The sequence below is a fragment of the Culex quinquefasciatus genome, chromosome 1, assembly GCF_015732765.1.
Source record: "Culex quinquefasciatus strain JHB chromosome 1, VPISU_Cqui_1.0_pri_paternal, whole genome shotgun sequence".
Classification (NCBI taxonomy): domain Eukaryota; kingdom Metazoa; phylum Arthropoda; class Insecta; order Diptera; family Culicidae; genus Culex; species Culex quinquefasciatus.
The window spans coordinates 2,827,582-2,845,516 of NC_051861.1; the positions used below are offsets into that span (position 1 = coordinate 2,827,582).

General features: G+C 36.2%; 1 protein-coding gene across 1 annotated transcript; it reads right to left on the reverse strand.

Moving 5' to 3' along the window:
- Positions 1-1,929: 1,929 nt before the first annotated feature.
- Positions 1,930-11,915, reverse strand: LOC6035199 (GTP-binding protein Di-Ras2). Its single transcript, XM_038258619.1, is given in 6 exon segments — positions 1,930-2,686; positions 2,689-2,880; positions 2,938-3,108; positions 3,181-3,366; positions 10,070-10,177; positions 10,272-11,915. Coding segments are annotated over 6 exon segments (876 nt in total). The 5' UTR covers positions 10,347-11,915; the 3' UTR covers positions 1,930-2,542.
- Between the last annotated feature and the right edge of the window lie 6,020 nt (positions 11,916-17,935).

Consider the following 17,935-nt stretch of genomic DNA (forward strand, 5'->3'; position numbering starts at 1 on the left):
ACCCTTGAAGAGTATCGGGGCCGGCATTTACAAAGCGGATTCAGTGGCAGTTTCATTCTCAACTTAATGTTAACATGTTAAGGTTAATGTTAACATTCCATAGGTCGCCTCCCTAAGGTGTCGTGATAAGGTCTAGTTTGTGACAATACACTACCTTCCCTTTACTAGACAATCGATTCCAGAAGGGAAAAGATCACCAGTTGTGTTGGTCCGAGCCATGATTTGAACCCCGATCTACCGCTTAAGAGGCGGAAGCGTTACCACTGGGCTACGTGGCTCGGTCCTAAAACTACTGTACGATGAATAAGTATTTTAGTGAAAAAAGTTCAGTTGCGGCTTCTATGCAACAAGCTAGATTTGGAAACAAATTCTAGTGAGTCCCTTTAAAATTAGGAATAGAACTTATCTCGGATTAGTTTTCAAATAGACCTAAGAGCCAATGGTAAACAAAGCCTTTTTTGCATCGGTATTCGACCTACTTACGAAAAATCAATTGCAAAATGCTTAAGATTGTTCATCTACACGGCTTTCAAATGCCCCAAACTAAAAATAAATTAAATTTTGACACAATTTGGAGAAAAACGAATATCAGTGTTGGAGGTCACGGTGGCTCTTACGTCTTGAAGCGCCTTTAGACGGGCTTTGATTTAAAAAAATCGTCAAAAATCCATTTTCAACCAATTTTTGATCTTTAAAAAGAACTGGAAAGAAGAACTCTAACAATTTTAGAAAATTTATGAATTGGAAGTTTTACTTGTTTGATGTGACTTTGCCAATGTTTTTAAAAAATGTCAGTTATCTAGGGATCAACTTTGGCTGTGTTTCTTATCAACATTTCTAATATTTTAAGTAAAATGAAGCATGCCTCTACGCATTTTTTTACAATTTAAATGATAATGGTGCCATTTTATAGCAGATGGTGTGAAAAACAAGCAAAAAATTGAAAAAGTTACTGTAAAACCTGAAAAAATTAGATAAGCAAAATGTAATGATAGGAGGTGGTAGAACAGGCCAAATACTACCAAAAACAAAAATAAACTAAACAAGATAAATGCAAAGATAAATACAAAAAATAAAACAAGAAAAACATAAAACAAGAGAAGTAAAGTTTTTCCTAGAATAAAAGTTGCTCAAAATTACCTCCTAAACACGGGAAAAATAAAAAAAATCGAAAAAATGGGCAGTAGAGGGTTAAGTTCCAAAACGAATGACACGATTTTTTATAATTGAGTAGCGACAAAAGCAGTTTTTTTTGCAGTTTTCTTTCGAAATTTGAGTATGCCATCAAATTGGGCTTTAAATTTTACACAAAAAAAAATTTGGAATATTGAACCCGGTTTTTGGTGGTATTGTTATTATTTCGTTGTTTATACAATCCTTGCAAAATTTTATTCGTAATTTAAGAATTATGTTGGACACCTTTAAGAGTGCTGAAAAGTTCAGTACAGTACAGTGTACACGGAGAAAAAGGAGTTCTGAAAAACGTGAACAAGCGTTCATGAAAGTGGGAACCACGAACAAAGTGTTCAAATGCCATGGTACGTTTTTCATAATCGTACCATGGGATTTGAACACTTTGTTTGTGGTTCCCATTTTCATGAACGCTTGTTCACGATTTTGGGAACTCTTTTTTCTCCGTGTAGACTCGATTATCCGAAGGCCTTGGAAAAAGTTCAGTTCGGATAATCGAATCACGTTAAAAATTGTCTCATTTTTAATTTGTTGAGCTAAGGTATGAGCTCAAATCTATTCTAAAGTTGTTTATGATTTTTAAATCCAAGATGGTAATGCGTCATTTGACATTCATACGACTGCCGCTAAAAAAAAGAAAATATTGTGCAACTCGTTGCATGTACAACTATTATTTGAAATTATAAACGGGACCATTCACAATCCAATTCAGCATTAAAGTAATAAAACATGTTTGAGTTGTGCTGGTTTTTAATTTAACGATTTATTCAAATTTATTGAATTATCGAAGCAAAATATATAATAATTTGCTATATTTGCTAGTGATTTTTAATGGCATATCATGAAGTATAAGCGTCTGCTTGTTTCTACGTTGCATTATAATTTTAAATTAGCACTATCATATGTACATAATATTTTTTTTTGTTTTCGGTATATATAAATATAATTATGTTGTATAATATCATTTTTCTGATCATTCTTCCGCTTGTGTTTTTTTATTCTCTTTTGTTGGTTTAATCAATTAAGTTTGTGTTTGTGTGTGTTTTTTAGCGTCTAAAATCGATTTAAAACCTGATAATGTGTATGTCCCTTTTCCTTTCTTCGATTTGTTTTTAACCTTTTTTGCTTAGCTTTGCTTTTTTTACGATTTCGATTTTATTCGATTTTTTTGTTGTTCTTGTTGTTTGCTTGTTGATTTTTTTTTTGTTTATTTTCGTTCGATAGAAGTTGTTTCGTGTTGTGTTTTTGTTAAGTTATTGTTCTGTGTTTTGTGTAAGTCTGTGTGTGTGTGTGTGTGTGAGAGAGTGTTTTAGTGTGTGTTTTGTTTCGAGTGCACCACATCAACATTGCATTACATCACTTTGCACTTTTCCTTCAGCGTTCCGCTGGCTTCGCCCTCGGCTCCCGCCGCGGCCCCGGCCGCCCCGTCCTTGTCCTTGTCCTTGCCGCCCTTGGCGTTGGTTCCGTTCGCTGCCTTGTCCTTGGGTTCCTCCTTTTCTTCGCCTCCTTTGCCTCTTTTGCTGTTTGTTTTTCCTTCTCCTTGGCTTGCTGTTTCGCCTTTTCCTTCTTTTCCTTGAGAAGCTTCTCCTCCTTGGCCTTTTCCTTTAGCATTTTCTTTTCCTTTTTCTTCTTGTTTTTGCCGTCGAGCTGCAGGGACACGTTTCGGTTCTTCTCCATGTTTAGCAACTCCTAAAAAAGTTATGGTTTTTAACGTAATTCTCGACAATTTGAAATTCAATCACAAACCTGGAACAGCTCGGTGACGTTGTGGTTCTCCTTGGCGGAGGTCTCCATGAACGAGATCCCCCAGGTGGCAGCTTCGGTTTGGCCCTCGATGTTGGTCACTTCGCGCAGCTCCTCCGGCTCGTCGCACTTGTTGCCCACCAGCATGACTGGAATCTGCGAGATTTCGTCGCCCTAAAAAGATTTTTTTTTTTTTTCAAACATTTTCATTGATAAAACACACCGTGCTCCCTCTTCCCACTATACCTTGAGCTCCCGGATGAGGCTCCAGATTGGCTTAAGCTCCTCCAGGCTCTGCTTCGAGCACACAGAGTACACCAGGATGAAGGCATGTCCCTTGGTGATGGAAAGCCGCTGCATGGCCGGGAACTGGTGCGACCCGGTCGTATCGGTGATCTGCAGTGTGCATATGTTCTTATTGCAGCTAATCACCTGTGCCACCCCACAAGGGGAATAAAAAAAGAAACAGAGAAAAGATGGAAACGATTGCAAATATTAATAAAAATGGAAACGAATGACTCATGTGGGAGGGATGCTGGGAAATTGCATCATTTATATAGCATCCTCTCCCTTTCTGTCATCAACGGGAAGAGAGTTGAGCAAGATGAATTTCATATCTATGCTAATGCACTGTTATTGGAACACAAAGAGTGTGTCACATTGCAAGTGCACTGTTGCACATGCGACAATTTTAAATTAAAGTTTTAAATGAAACTGTTTTCGTCTACAGACCCAAATTACTATCCTTTTAAAGTAACCATAAATTAAGCCTCTTTCAAAAGTAACCCAAACCAGACATTCAAGTTCATCCCATTTTAAACCACCTCAATAAGCCTAATCACCACGATATTTACACCCACAAAAACCAAAATCACCCATAAAGCAGACGCGTGTGGGTGTCGAAACCGGGTTCTGGATTTGGTCCAAAAATATCCCTGCTCCTGCACCTGGAGAGCTGAACTACAGACTCGACCAGAAACCAACCCCCACACACACACGTCGTCGGGGCGTCGCGTCAAAAATAGATCTCTCAACACCCAATCGCCCGCACCACCCGCGTGACGCACCATGCTTCTCCACCCCCACCACCGCCGAGCCTGATGAATGAAGCTCGAAAGTAACGGATACTCACCGCTCTCTTTCATCCGAGCGCACACACCAAATTGGTATTCAAGCGAAAAGGCTGCCCGAGAAAATCAGCCCCAATGTTGTGGGTCTGTGTGTTTTTGTATTGCTGTTTGGCTTCTTTTTCCTCTTCTTCTTCTTCATTCCGCCTTGAAGGCGGAATCCGTTGTTTTATCAATGAAAGTGAGTACGTCATTTTGTGGGATTTTCCGCTCTTTCCCGCCGTCGTTGGTATTTTTCCATTTATGTGATCATCATCAAACAGAGGTACAATTTGGTGTGCAAGCACACGAACCCAGAAGCACACACACACACACACACTCACACACCATAGATTTGCTTGGGATGGGGGTTGCTATGCAAAACTGTGCAGTAGTTGTGAAATTTTGAACGTTCAGCACGCTTCCTTTTTGGGGCTTGTTTATTATTCAGTATTGCGATGATTACACTGGTCGACGATATTGTTTTGCATTTTTGGAACTATTTGGATAAAAATATAGATTCTTACTTTTTGTGGTATGCATAATAAACCCACCAGTTTTTATCCTGATCAGAATAATTTGATTCCAAGTGCTGATACGTTAAGGAGTATCCATAAAAAATAAATAATTCAATGCTTGATCCTGAAAAGTGATTATATTTTTAATGATTATGAATTTCAACCTCGGATAATACATTTCTGGAGTTTTTTTTTTTTTTTGAAAAGGTCCAATAAAACAAATTTTCAGTTTTTGCTTTTTGGGTGTTTTTTAATACCCCTGACTCAAGGCGGTTTCAAAAACACCCAAAAAGCAAAAACTGGAAATTTGGTTTATTGGACCTTTTCATAAAAAAACTCCAGATTTTGACTTATCGCAGGGTGGCAACTTTTAACTAATAAATAGCTATTGAAGGTGCAAAATAAAATATTTCGTTGTGAAAAATTAAGCTTTTAGCAAGACATTTGTACCTGAAATTTCTTGTTTTCTGTTTAAAAGTTATTATTTAGATTGAATAAATTGAGTAGATGCATAGTCTGGGACATTACCAAAATTACTGCAAACTTATTTATTTAATCAGTCTAGATTGTTTTGATTTTGAGACAAAATAAAATTATTGAAAATTTTGTTTCACTTACATAAATTTTTGGATTATTTTAAATTATTCATTCTCAAAAGGAATTTTTATCTTCTGTAACAAGAAAGGTTCAAAACGAAGGAATTATCCTGGACCTATTTTCGCACTTTGGCTTACAATTTGAATTTTAGAGGACCGAGCCACGTAACCCAGCTTGTAACGCTTCCGCCTTCCAAGCTGTAGATCGGGGTTCAGAAAATTCTTGAATCCAAAATCAAAATAAACGTTGTAAACTGATAAAAATTATATTTTCTTCGAAGTACTTTGTTCAAAAAAAAAAAAAATGCAAAAATATATGAAGTCTGGCTTTTGGCTGTAGGATTAAATATTGCATTTTTTAATATGGTCTCAATTGGGTACTAAAGCCCTATGTGAATTTTTATGTACAACGTTAAAAAAAACACGATGAAAAACCTGGGTGCAGAATAGTTGTCCGCAAAACGGCCTCAATTTAGAACTGTCAAAGTGGAACCAATTTACTGTTTGAAAAATGATACCAAGAAGTGGCAAGTATTGTAATAGATCTATGATTTATTTTTTTCAGGAATAAAAAAGTCGAGGGCGTCGAGCTTTTGAGGTATTCGAAGTCAACAAATTTTGTCGAGGTAATTTGTCGCTAACATTTGAATAAGCGCTATGTCTCACGCAAAACCTATGTTTATGAGGTTTTTTGAAATGTTAGTGACGAATTATCAATAGCTATGAATGGCACCAGCTAAATAATATTGAAAAAACTTACTCCGATATTATCACTGCGCTTCAATGATACAAAATCATGGAACTTCCATTCGGTTGCTCTTCAGATTCATAAAATTCCACCCACTTCTGACGCAATTGTTCGTCACGTGGAAAACATAGATTGACTCTTTTGGCCGCCCATCATTTAGTCTACGAACAAAAAAAGCGCAAAACACTTAATTTTTCAGCGAAAACTTTAAAATCAACAGATCCAAAATGTTTCAAAACAAGTCACTTCAGAAGCAAAAAATATGTCACGCTTGAGCTTGAACATAGCCTTCTACTTTGTTTATGTTTACAGCTGTAGTGCAGTTGTATTAGTGAAGAGCAGTAGGGATCATTCGGAAATCACGTTACGCATTCTGTCTTTTCAGCACCCAGTGAAAAACCATTTGTGATCACTTTTTTCATTTTAATGCAAAACAAAATATTGACAAGACAACATTTTTTAGATGGATCAACTATGGTCCCCTCGGAACGAGCTGTCAAGTAGGAACTTTTCTGGCGGGTAATTTTTCCAAATTGATTTAAAAATCCATTTTCAACTCTTTGTGGTCGTACAAAGGGTCATTGTACTCAGAAAAATAAGCTTTAACGCTGTAAAAAATAATATCAGGAATCTAAGCATCATTTAAGGACCCAATTCATGAAAGTATCGTTGAAGGTGCTTAATACGCACCACGCCTAGCTGGCGATAATTTCGCTCTTCTTGTTGAATACAACGGCTTACGGGAATCCAACTGAGTACCACCTTAACATGATTAGTTAACCTTAACATTATTTCAACAACAAAAAATCCATCTAAAATGTTCAAAACATGTGCACGTGATTTATAAACTTTTGAACCAAGATTTCTGTTGCAGGGCATTTCGGTATCTTCAAAACTACGGGAACTATCGACATGATTTTTTATACATCCCCTTAAGAATTATCTTCAAAAAGCTTTCTAAAACGAAGCTTGATTATTTTTACAATCAGTTCAGGATTGAATTTGTCAATTTTGGAATAAGAAGACAACAACTTAATGCATTCTGAAACCTCAATTGCTGCAAAATGTTAAAATCGTGGCTTGGAATTTCATTTTTTATATTTTTTTTATTTATGAAAAACCCAATCAATCGAAGTACAGTCCAGGCTCGTTTTCCGAAGTCCTTGGGAAATTTTCATTTCAGATAATCGAATGTTCGGATCAAGGCTTGAAAAGGGATCTATCACTGAATGGGACTGCTCGATATTCGACAGAACTTTCTGTCAGCGATCATTTCCCAAAACGATATTTTATCGCTGACACACAACGCCTATCATGATCGTCATTGCTTGGTAACGGTCGGTGAACGTAAACACGAAGACGAAACGAACGAAAAATGAGCACCACTCAAGCAGCCGCTCGAACGAGACAACGTGCTCTTTCTCTTTTTCTCGTTTTTGCCTCTCTCTTTCTAGAGTTCGCTGCGTGGTGACCGAAGTCATATGATTGCTATCATTGGAGAGATGATGGAAATCTCGCTAGAATGTCAAACGACTGCTCTTTTAGCGATTTTTTCCCTGGAGGGGAAGTCAATGATTGTGTGAGTCACTTTGCGTAGCACCCATCCCTTTGTATGTGAAACGAACGAAAGAAGAATTTAAAAATCAGGTTGTCGTGGTGAAGACGATTGGTGTGCTCTGTCAGCTATCTACAAACAATGTCAAAATTTCGCAAGCACTAGTTCGGATAAAGGAAAAAATGTGGTCGTTGAGCTCAAATATTACGACAAAAATGTCATAAAGTAATTTGAAAGCTATAAATGCAAGAATGGCAGTGATGAAATATTGAAAAAATGCATTTGACATAGAACTCTTATTAGATTTTGAAAGTGAGAAAATAAAAAAAAATGTCTACTTGGTTTATGGTCCCCTACTATGTGCTGTTTTTCACTATTTATTTATATTTTTCATAAATGCGTTTAAAAATTTCAGCCATGCAAGGTTAATTTCAGTCAGGGTTGCGAATGAGCGAGCGCTCACGGAAGGCTTGCTCGCTCCAGTTGGAGCGTGAGTTTTTATCAGGTAGCTCGTGCTCGCTCACGCTCACCGGAGCGTTTTGCGCTCACGTGAGCTGGTGAGCGAAAGTAGGTAGTAATTTTTCCCTGTTGAAGCATCTGCCTGTTTGAAACGAAGTTTCTAGAACTATCTCAGCACAGGCAGCAAAAACAAACAAGAAAGGTGGTCAAACAAACAAAAGTATGCAATAAAATGGATTTAGTCGGCGAACCGAAATATACGTTCTATTTTAAATTCAGAATTAGGCAAGGGGCAGAATGATTCACTCTTGAGTTAGCTAACAAAGAGCTAATTCATTCTTAATGTACAAATTCATTGACGTGAAGAGATTCACTGATATATACAAACACATGAATTAATTGACAAATTATGTTTATTTTAAGTTTTTAGAATCCGACGTTTTGATTCAAGGCGGTTTTAAAACACAAAAAGCAAAAAAATAAAATTTGTTTATTGGACCTTTAAAAAAATCAGCAGTAAGCTTTAGAAATGTTATAATCATCCCTCATATTCGGAACATTTTAGAGAATGTCCATATTCAAAAATCATTTATTGAACCTGTAATTGAATATTTTCAGAGAAGTATTAAATATAATTTACTTGGGGGAAGAGGAGCCACCCTTTATGTGGTAAAACAAAACAATGACAATTTATATTATTTCATTCAAATTGGTTATTTCAAACACTAGCAATTTGAAGGCTTTTTTGTAAAAAGAGAACTGTGTCAACAATTTTACCCTATTTTCTAGAATGAGAAAGAGATAGATTAACTTTAAATTTCCAAGCACTGAACGATTTATTAAACGGCTTGTCTCTTTTTAATGTTTGCTCATTCTGACCCGCACGCTGGAAAGGTAGTCAACAAACTGTTAAGGTACATAAAACAGTTTAATGTTATTTTTAAATCAACCAAGCACACAACATTGAATCGAACTTCCGCAGCATAAATCTTCTTGAATTAATTAATTGTTTTCTAAGTTTTCAGTCCTTTTTGTTTATGCGCTCATACCCTTCCCCCAGCAATTGTCTCTGCTTACCTTAACTATTATTATGGTAAGGCCGATTAATTCGAAAATATTGATTTATATTTTCAACTCTGACTGTAGGTTTCCAATATGGTTTGACCCTTGCGAATCCAATTTATTATTCAAAAACATTGTTAATGAAAATAAGCTATTCCAATTTAAATATAAAAAAATGCTCCTAAGTCATATTTCCACTGACATGCTGCGTCTTAAGCAAAAGATCTAACTAGGATTGAAAATCAAAAACTTTCTCAAAAACGTAAAACGATTCGCGATATTTCCAAAGTGAGCGCTCCGTGAGCGAAAAATGAGCGCGAGCGCGAGCGTGGGGCAAACGCGAGCTGAAAAAATCGGAGCAAACGTGAGCGCGGGCAAACGTGAGCTAGCTCGCGCAGCGCTCCTCCTCACGAATGAGCGAAAAATGAGCGCTCACGAGCGCGTGAGGAACGCAACACTGATTTCAGTAAAATGATAGTTTCAGTAAATGATATTGCAAAAATAAGCAACCATTTAAAAAAAAGGATAAATAAAATTTACAATTTTATTGATCGGCAGGAAATTCTCTAAAATTCAATTCTGTTAATTGGAGCGTGTCCAAGAAGCCCAACCCTATCATATCTTATTTGTTGGTCAAAAAAAAATCTCAATGCAAAAACTTTCCAAAAACATTGTAAATGCATTACAAAATTAGTTACATTTTTTTTCTGCACCGTCCAGTGTCCCATCATCGCACCATCATCACGACGTTCAGAACATCACGAACTGTATTCACTGGCGCCGCCAGTACCCAAAACGGACGGTTATACCGCATCGCACGTGTGTGTATGTATGTTCGTGTGTTCTTATGGTGTGTCCTTAACGCGAACCCTTCCCAATGCTGCTGCTGTCTGCCGAGTCGCAGTGGCGGTTCATCCTTGCTGTTTCTAAGCCAACAGCAACTTTTCACCGCATTGAGGCAAGGCGACAGAAGACTCTTCTTCACCGGGAAAAGGCAATCACACACATCAAATCGTTGTCACTCACTTATCACACAAGAGCACACACACTGACTGACACCTGACTGATGTGTGACTACGGGTCTTGCTTACCTGCCTGTAGGTGTCCTCGATGGTCGGGATGTAGCTCTCGCGGAACGTTCCCTTGATGAACCGGAGGACCAGGGAACTCTTGCCGACGCCACCGGCACCAAACACCACCTGGAGGACACAAAGCACACAAAACAGCGCGTAAGTACCCCGGCGGAAGCCAAAAATCCGGAACATTTCCGTTAAATCTCGGGACCGAACTCACCACCCGGTAGTCGTTGCTCTGCTCTGGCATCTTAATGTTTTGCAGAATCTTCTTGTTGTTCGTGGCGTCACCCATTTTTGCCGCAGTTCTTGTTGGTTCTCTCTCGCGTGCAAAGAAAGGGGGGGGGGGGTCGGTCCACGTGGAGTGGAGAGAAGGGTTTACACTTAACCGAGCGCGGAGAGAGAGAGAGAGAGTGCGGGGAGAACCACCCTAGTTTCACGCTCTCACACTCACGAACTCACGGTGACGATTTCTCCCGGTGTGGACGTCGTTGTGGATCACAAATCGTGGTTCTGCTGCTGCTGCTTTCACTTTCCGAGGACTCGGATTGTCGTGCCTCAGCGATCCATTTCCTTCACGGCGATGCGGTAGGGTTGTCCTTTTAAAGTTTTTCGTTTTTGCTTCAAGCACTATCACGTTTTTTGTTTTGTTTTCTTAAATCATTAGTAACGTGTCAACAATTTGTAGAACGTTTTTCTTTGTGTGTATACTTATCATATGCTCAACATTTTATGCACGAGGTAAAACAAAAAAGCTTTCGGTACACTTTGCAACACTTTCCTTCTTTTCTCCCTTTCTCTGTCTCTTCTTGTGTGTTTTGGTTTATTTCAGCTTTTGCTTATTTATTCGTTTCTGTGATTTTGTTTCTGTTTGTTTTTTTATCTTGTGGTAAAATTCGATGTTTGTTCTAAGGACGAATGTAGATTCTCTTTTGCTTTATTTTCTGCTCTTGCTCTTGCTGTTGCTTCCGGATCCTTATCTCGCGTGGTCACGTGTATGTGTGTGTTTTTGTATGTGAACAGCCAAACGAACATAAAAAAACACACTTTTAAAACTTTCTTTCCTTCTTCTTTTTTTGTCTCGTGGCCGCAGGCGGTGGTTTTTGCTTCTTCGATTATTTCGCTAAACTTTTCGCTTGTTGCTTTTCTTTTCGTCGAGGCGTTTTTTTTTAAATGAAAAAATCACAACTAAAACTTTGCTTTCCTTTCGTTCACTTTATTTACACGACACTCAAACTTTGCTTTTTTAACTAACTTTTCGGGGGTGGTTTCTTTTGCGCTGGTGGGGGGATGAAAAAATTAAAAATTCTGCAGAATAAAATACACACCGCAGAGGGAAGGGAACAATCACACGCACTTTTCCACACACTGCAATTTCTCAGCAAAAATAAACTTTTTGTATAGTAAATGTTCAACAACGTTTCTTTAATTAATCCTTTTTCGTTTCGATTCGTTTCGTTTGATGGGTTGGCCCTCTTTCTTGGGTGGGTGATTTGTATGTTGTGTTGCTGTTTTTCCCCGTTATTTTCCTCTCTTTTTTCACAAAGTCGTCGCGCGGTGAATTTTCTCTAATTTGCGGGGCTAACTTTCGCGGGAACTTTTTCTTTCCTTCGACAGAACGACAGACTTGGAACACGACACAGAGAGCAGTATGTGGACAGCAGAATTTCACGAATTACAACATTTAAAATTGTGAAAATTTCGCTGGATTTTTCCTTCACGGTTTCCTTGCTTTTCTTTTCTTTTTTTTTTTTGGGTAGAGTCCAGCAACAGCAACGACGACGACGACGACGATGGCCCCCAAATGGTGGATGATTTTTGCTGATCCCAGCACACAGTAGTGGAGGAGTTGTTCCCAAACAGTGGTGTTGTCCTCTCTCTGTCCTGCCCCGGGTGGCAGAGGGCGTGCGTGCACGTATGTGTGTGTGTGTGTGGGTGGGTGGTGGCGCCCACAAAGTCACGCACACCATCGTCACCAGTGTGGGGGTGGTGAGTTGTCACGAAGTCACGATTTTGTGGAATTGCATGGAGCGAATGTGAAAATTTTATGTGAAAATGCGAGATTCAAAAAACACAATTTAACCAAACCTCCTTAAAATGTCATTCTGTTTCTGAACAAAACAAAAAAAATTAAGTATTAAGAAAACAAATCATTTCTAGACTTTTTTTTAGGACCTATTAGGGGTCGTGCATAAACCACGTGGTCTTCTTAAGGGGGGGGGGAGGGGGTCCGAAATCCGACCGAAAAAAAACCATGAAAAGCCATGGGGGGGAGGGGGGGGGGGTCGACGGCTGACCACGTGGCCTTTAAAAAAATCTTTTCTTAAAAAAAAACAAAAAAATACGCGCTTTGAATTTACTTATATGCATACATTTTTTGTTACACTTCAAAACCATACAATTATTGTGTTTAAAATTATTACTTATATTTCAATGTCATAATATTTTCCAATTCAATATTGAATTATATATTTCGGCAGATTCATATCAATACTTTGAGCCTGTAATTGAATGTACACTTTTTAATACTCATGTAACTACGTTTTGCAAAAGTTTAAAAGCTGTTAAAAATAAAGTGACAGTATCCAAAGTTAATATACCCTAAAAATGCGTACCAAAATGCAAACACAATTTCATTTTTTTGTTGATGGTATCAAGTAGCTAAAAATGTGCTTGCAAATTTGCATTGAAAGTAGATGTAGTCTTTGATAGTTCTATTTTGGAACAACTTAAAAAATAAATATTGCTGACAATTTTATAAGATTTTCGTAACAAGGCAAAAAACTAAATATGTATTATAAATGAAGTGTCTAAAAATGATTCTCTGCGAAAAAAAAAATTCAAAGTCTCAGATCTTAGCTAATTACCGTAGCTGGTCCTATAAGTGATCGAAGAATCTTAATCGAAAGATTTCCTTTTGACACTTAAAACAAACTCAAGATATCTTGTATCTCCTCTCTCATGCAATATATTTTTAAGTTCAAAGAAACTAAAAACCCCAATTTCAGGATTATCGCGCAAAATTTCAGTTTCACTACCTCATTTGCAAGTGAAACGTCTAACATAAAAAAATAACCATTAACGAAAAAACGAACGATACATACTTTAAGATTCACCAAAAAAATTGATGAATATTTTGGTCTAAAATATATTCCTTATTTGATGGGTTACACAGTTCGGATTGTTATATTACATAACATTTTATATAATACACGTTTACTATCCATCGTCAAAGTTGTAGGTATTTTTTTATGTACAATGCCGTCTAAATCAACATAAATAAAATTCATTAAAAAAAGATTCATTAGAAAAGATCAACTCGCTGGTTCTCGGGCATAACTCAACCAACCGGGACATTTTTTTTTTTGAGTGAATTATAAGGATGTCTAGATGATCCTCAAACTTTGCAGAACTCGATATGATCAAATCTGTAATTTATGCGATCAAAAACGTCGTTCCAACTTTATTTAAAAAATATTTATAGCCATTTTAAAATTTTATTTTCAGTTGGTTCTCATTCAAGTTTTTCCAACTTGCATGCAAGTCAAATTCTATATGGCTATGGCTATAAATATGCGTAGAAACAATCGAATTTTAAAAACCAGGGGTGTTTCAGAAAGGGGAAAACGTGAACTTTAAGATACATGTATTGGTTTAGTTGTTTATTCAATAGTTCTTTTGTAAAATAGTCGACAAAGTAGCTAATTTTGGCCTAAACTAACATTTCAAACGAGTGTATCTCAAAATTGGGACCACTTGGAGCAATTCTGGACCCGGATTCGGATTCAGCATGCAAAAATCTACTAGGAACACATATTCTCGTCTCAGAGACAAGAAACATTTGATTTTTTGTTGAACTGTGTTTTTAGCGCGTTGTCTACAACTTTTCCAAAGACACGAAATCGATTTTCGAGCAATTCTATACAAAATCGGTCTTTATTCTTAAATTTTAATTTTTTGATTTTTTTAATCCGTCTGAAACCTTTTTTGGTGCCCAAGCCATTTTGCATAATTAGTTTGTCCATATAGTTTTCCATACAAATTTGGCAGCAATGAAAATTAAAAAAATCTGTATCTTTTGAAGACATTTTTGGTCGATGTGGTGTCTTCGGCAAATTTGTAGGTATGGATAACGACTACACTGAAAAAATGATAAATGGTAATTTACTTTGCTGATTTTTAATTTCACTTTTTGTCACTAAAACATGATTTGCAAAAAAAACACTATTTTTATTTATTTTTTAATTGTGCCAACTTTTCAGAAATTTTTAGAACGGGCAAAAAATCGTTATTTGAGTTATGAATTTTTGAATCAATACTGATTAAAAAAAATCGAAGTATTGACCACAACTTAATTTCAATTTTATTTTTCGATGTAAAATCGAATTTGCAATCTAAAAGTACATTAGTATTTTATTAGTAAGTACAGTAGTATATTAGTTAGTATTTTTAGGTAACTTTTTTTTTAATTAGTTGCAGTTATTAATTTAAAAAATTAGTGTTCATGTTTGCCTAATTTTGAAAAAAATATATTTTTGAAATGCTGAGAAAATTCTTTGTTGCTAAGATATTGCCATGCAAAGATTTTAAAACAGAAAAATTGATGTTTACTACCCAAACAACCCATAATTTTCTTATGTCGATATCTCAGCAACTAATGATGCGATTTTCAATGTTTATAAATAAAACTTTCGTGAAATTTTCCGATCTTTTCGAAATCAATATTTTCAAAAAAAAAATAAGACTAACATTTCAAAAGGTCGTAATATTGAATGTTTGTCCCTGTCTTTGATTCTTGTATGGAGAAAAAAATTAAACAGCTCGACTTTTTTGGACACACTGAATCACTGATCACTGATCAATCATGCTTAATTAAAAAGAAAAGTTGCTTTAGTTTGGATTTTTATGAATGTTTGGAATAAAATAAATATTAACTAGGAGCTTTCATAACTAGATATTTTCCTTAAAATAAAATGAAAATATTTTCCTGAAACAAAACTTTTCTATTTAATTAATTTCGATTTTAAGAAAATATTTTAAAGCGCATTTAAATTAAATCATGAATGCTGTTTATATATAAAAATAGCTTAAATTCTTAAAGCATATTTATTCTGGATGCAATTAATGGCACTGCAATTCCATAATTTTGAATACATATATGTTTTACTAAGTTGCTTGTTTTGTTGAGAGTATTTTTTACTTTCTGTACCATTTCAATAAATTGTTGTACTGTTATTATTTACCTTAAACTTAGTGATATCATACTTTTTTCACACTTTTAAGTGAATTTCTGTTTTTTATATATTATTAAATTGGTTTTAATGGTGTTACAGCACCTACACAAATTAAAATGTTTTCTGTTTGACCCAATGTCACCCCTCTAAAGGGTGAGTTTGAGTTAATTTTAAAACGATTGGCATTTATGAACGGTGTGATTATACTAGCCATATTCTGGAAAAATGTTGGTAAATTCAGGAGCATTCCCCAACAATATTTATTTCGATATAATTTGAAATGTTTTTATTGTGTTAAAATAACAACAGTAATATCGTTCTTTGACTTAAAGTCACCACCACTGACGGTACATCATTTGTGCATAAACATTTTTGAAATCTATACTTATATTGTTTTTTTTTTTTTAAAGATTTTTCACTTGGGAGGAAAAAGCCACGTGGCCATATATGGGGGTTTGGCGTGAAACCACGAAAAACCATGAGGGGGGAGGGGGGGTCAAAAATTCTCCAAAAAAAGGCCACGTGGTTTATGCACGACCCCTTACACAAACTCTTCCAACAAATATTGATATTCTATGCTGTGTCAACATTCTATTTAATTTAATTTTATTCAATTTAATTTTTGCATCCGGTTAAAAGTTTTAAAAACCATTCGAAAAGGGCAAATCACTACTAATATCTTGACAAATACCACCTGATATGCAGCCAATGTGGAATTCAATTTTCAATGTTTATTATAGCTCAAATTTACCGTTTTACCTACCTACACTGAAAAAAAATCAATTCCTGAAATCGTGAATTGTGTTAATGAATTTGAGAACCACGAAGTAATATATTCACTTTTATAGTACAAATGCACCATACTCTTGAATTAATTCCTTCGTGGTTCTTTAATTCATGAACAGAACTCACGATTTCGGGAATAATTTTTCTCTGTGTATATCGGCTAAGACATTTAAAAAAATGACCTTTTATGTGAAAACAAGCCTTACCCGAAAAACTTCGTCTTTTTCTTTTTTCGCTTGACGTTTTAAGCTTTTTCCTTGTTCAGCCTCTTATGATCAAAATTTGATTTTACGCAACTTTTTCCATACAATCTGCAGATTTTCCGAAATCGGTTCCAGAGTGGCCAAAGTTGCCACTTTTTGGCGTAAGAACCTTCCTTGGGCTTATACGAACCCAACGCAACAAAGGGCACCTCGATCCGACGCTCCATATTGAACTGATACGCGTTCGAACAAAACCGTTGAAATTTTTTATATATATAGATGAGTTTGAAATAACTGGGTGGACGAACTAAACTGCAAATGGATTCTTTGATCGTAGGGGAAGCCCTCACAAAATATTAGCCCGGTCAATTTCCTATAAAATTGCTCCGATAACTTTTAATAACTGGTATTCAAATTTTTCTTGCAAGGCGGAGTTTTGAAAGGAGTATTACATTCGTTTGTTTTTGTTTGCTGGACATTGCCAAGATACCTACTAACCAGACAAATTTCCAATCGAGTCTTCATTTTGCATCGTTCTTGTGCTTCTCTTTCTCTGCGGTCTCTTCGATATTGACAACCAAAAACTACAGTGGACTCTCTCTATGTGGATATATATAGAAGGAACTGAAATATATCAGAAATATATCGATAGCCAGATAGTCAACTGTAATAAGTTTTGGAACAAAAATGTTTTGTCAGGTTTTAATGCTTGAAATTTATAGCAAAATCTAGCCTGCAAACAAGCTTTTCCCACTTCTCCCACCAAAATTTACAGACAAAGTTCAAATGGAGCCCAAGAAATAGAAACGCTGACATTCACCCTACGAAAAATTCTGACTACTTAAATTGATTGCACTAGTAACATGAGTAAATCATGAATAACTGTACCACGATTATCGGTTTTGATACCAAAATTGCTTCGCGAGAAAAAGTTGGGAAATTTGCCTTTCGTTGATCAACAGTAATCCATTTAAAAACTGTAGTTGACTCATGCCTTTAATTTATTTCAATTATATTATTTATTAGTAAATTAAATAAACTTGTCCGACGACATTTTAAAAAAGTTTGAAAAAGTCAAACAAATCAAACTCGAAAAAAACATACCGTGAATTCCACCCAAACCTGCGCCAAACCGTGCATCCTCGGAATCGGAAAGGAAAAGGACAAACGCACCTACCAGGTTTTAACGCCAAACAGAGAGGGACACTGCGCTCGTCACTAGTGTTGGTGAGTAGGTGGTTGGGAAAATGTGTTTTTCCCGTCGCCGATAACACACACGCGAGTTTCCAGTTGGGGAAGCCGACGTTCCCGAGACTACGACGGGGGAGCGCTGGGGTTTGGTTCATGAACTTGCACGGTGATAAAAGGATAGAGCGACAGGTGAGTTTCGAAATGGCGGGTATTTTAAGGGTATAGTTTGTGGTTGTTTTTGAATTCTGTACGGAAATATGTAGAATAGCATGAAATGATTAATCTTGTTTTATCAGCATACTGAACGAAATCAGTACAGTTTTTCTTTTAAATTGCTTCTGTTATAATTTAAAACGTTTTGCATATTTTTCTGTCCCCAAAAATGGACGTGACTTTCCACGTTAATAACAAGCATTTCAATACAAGTATACAAATTGCATAGCACTTAGTACAAAAATCAGTCATCATCT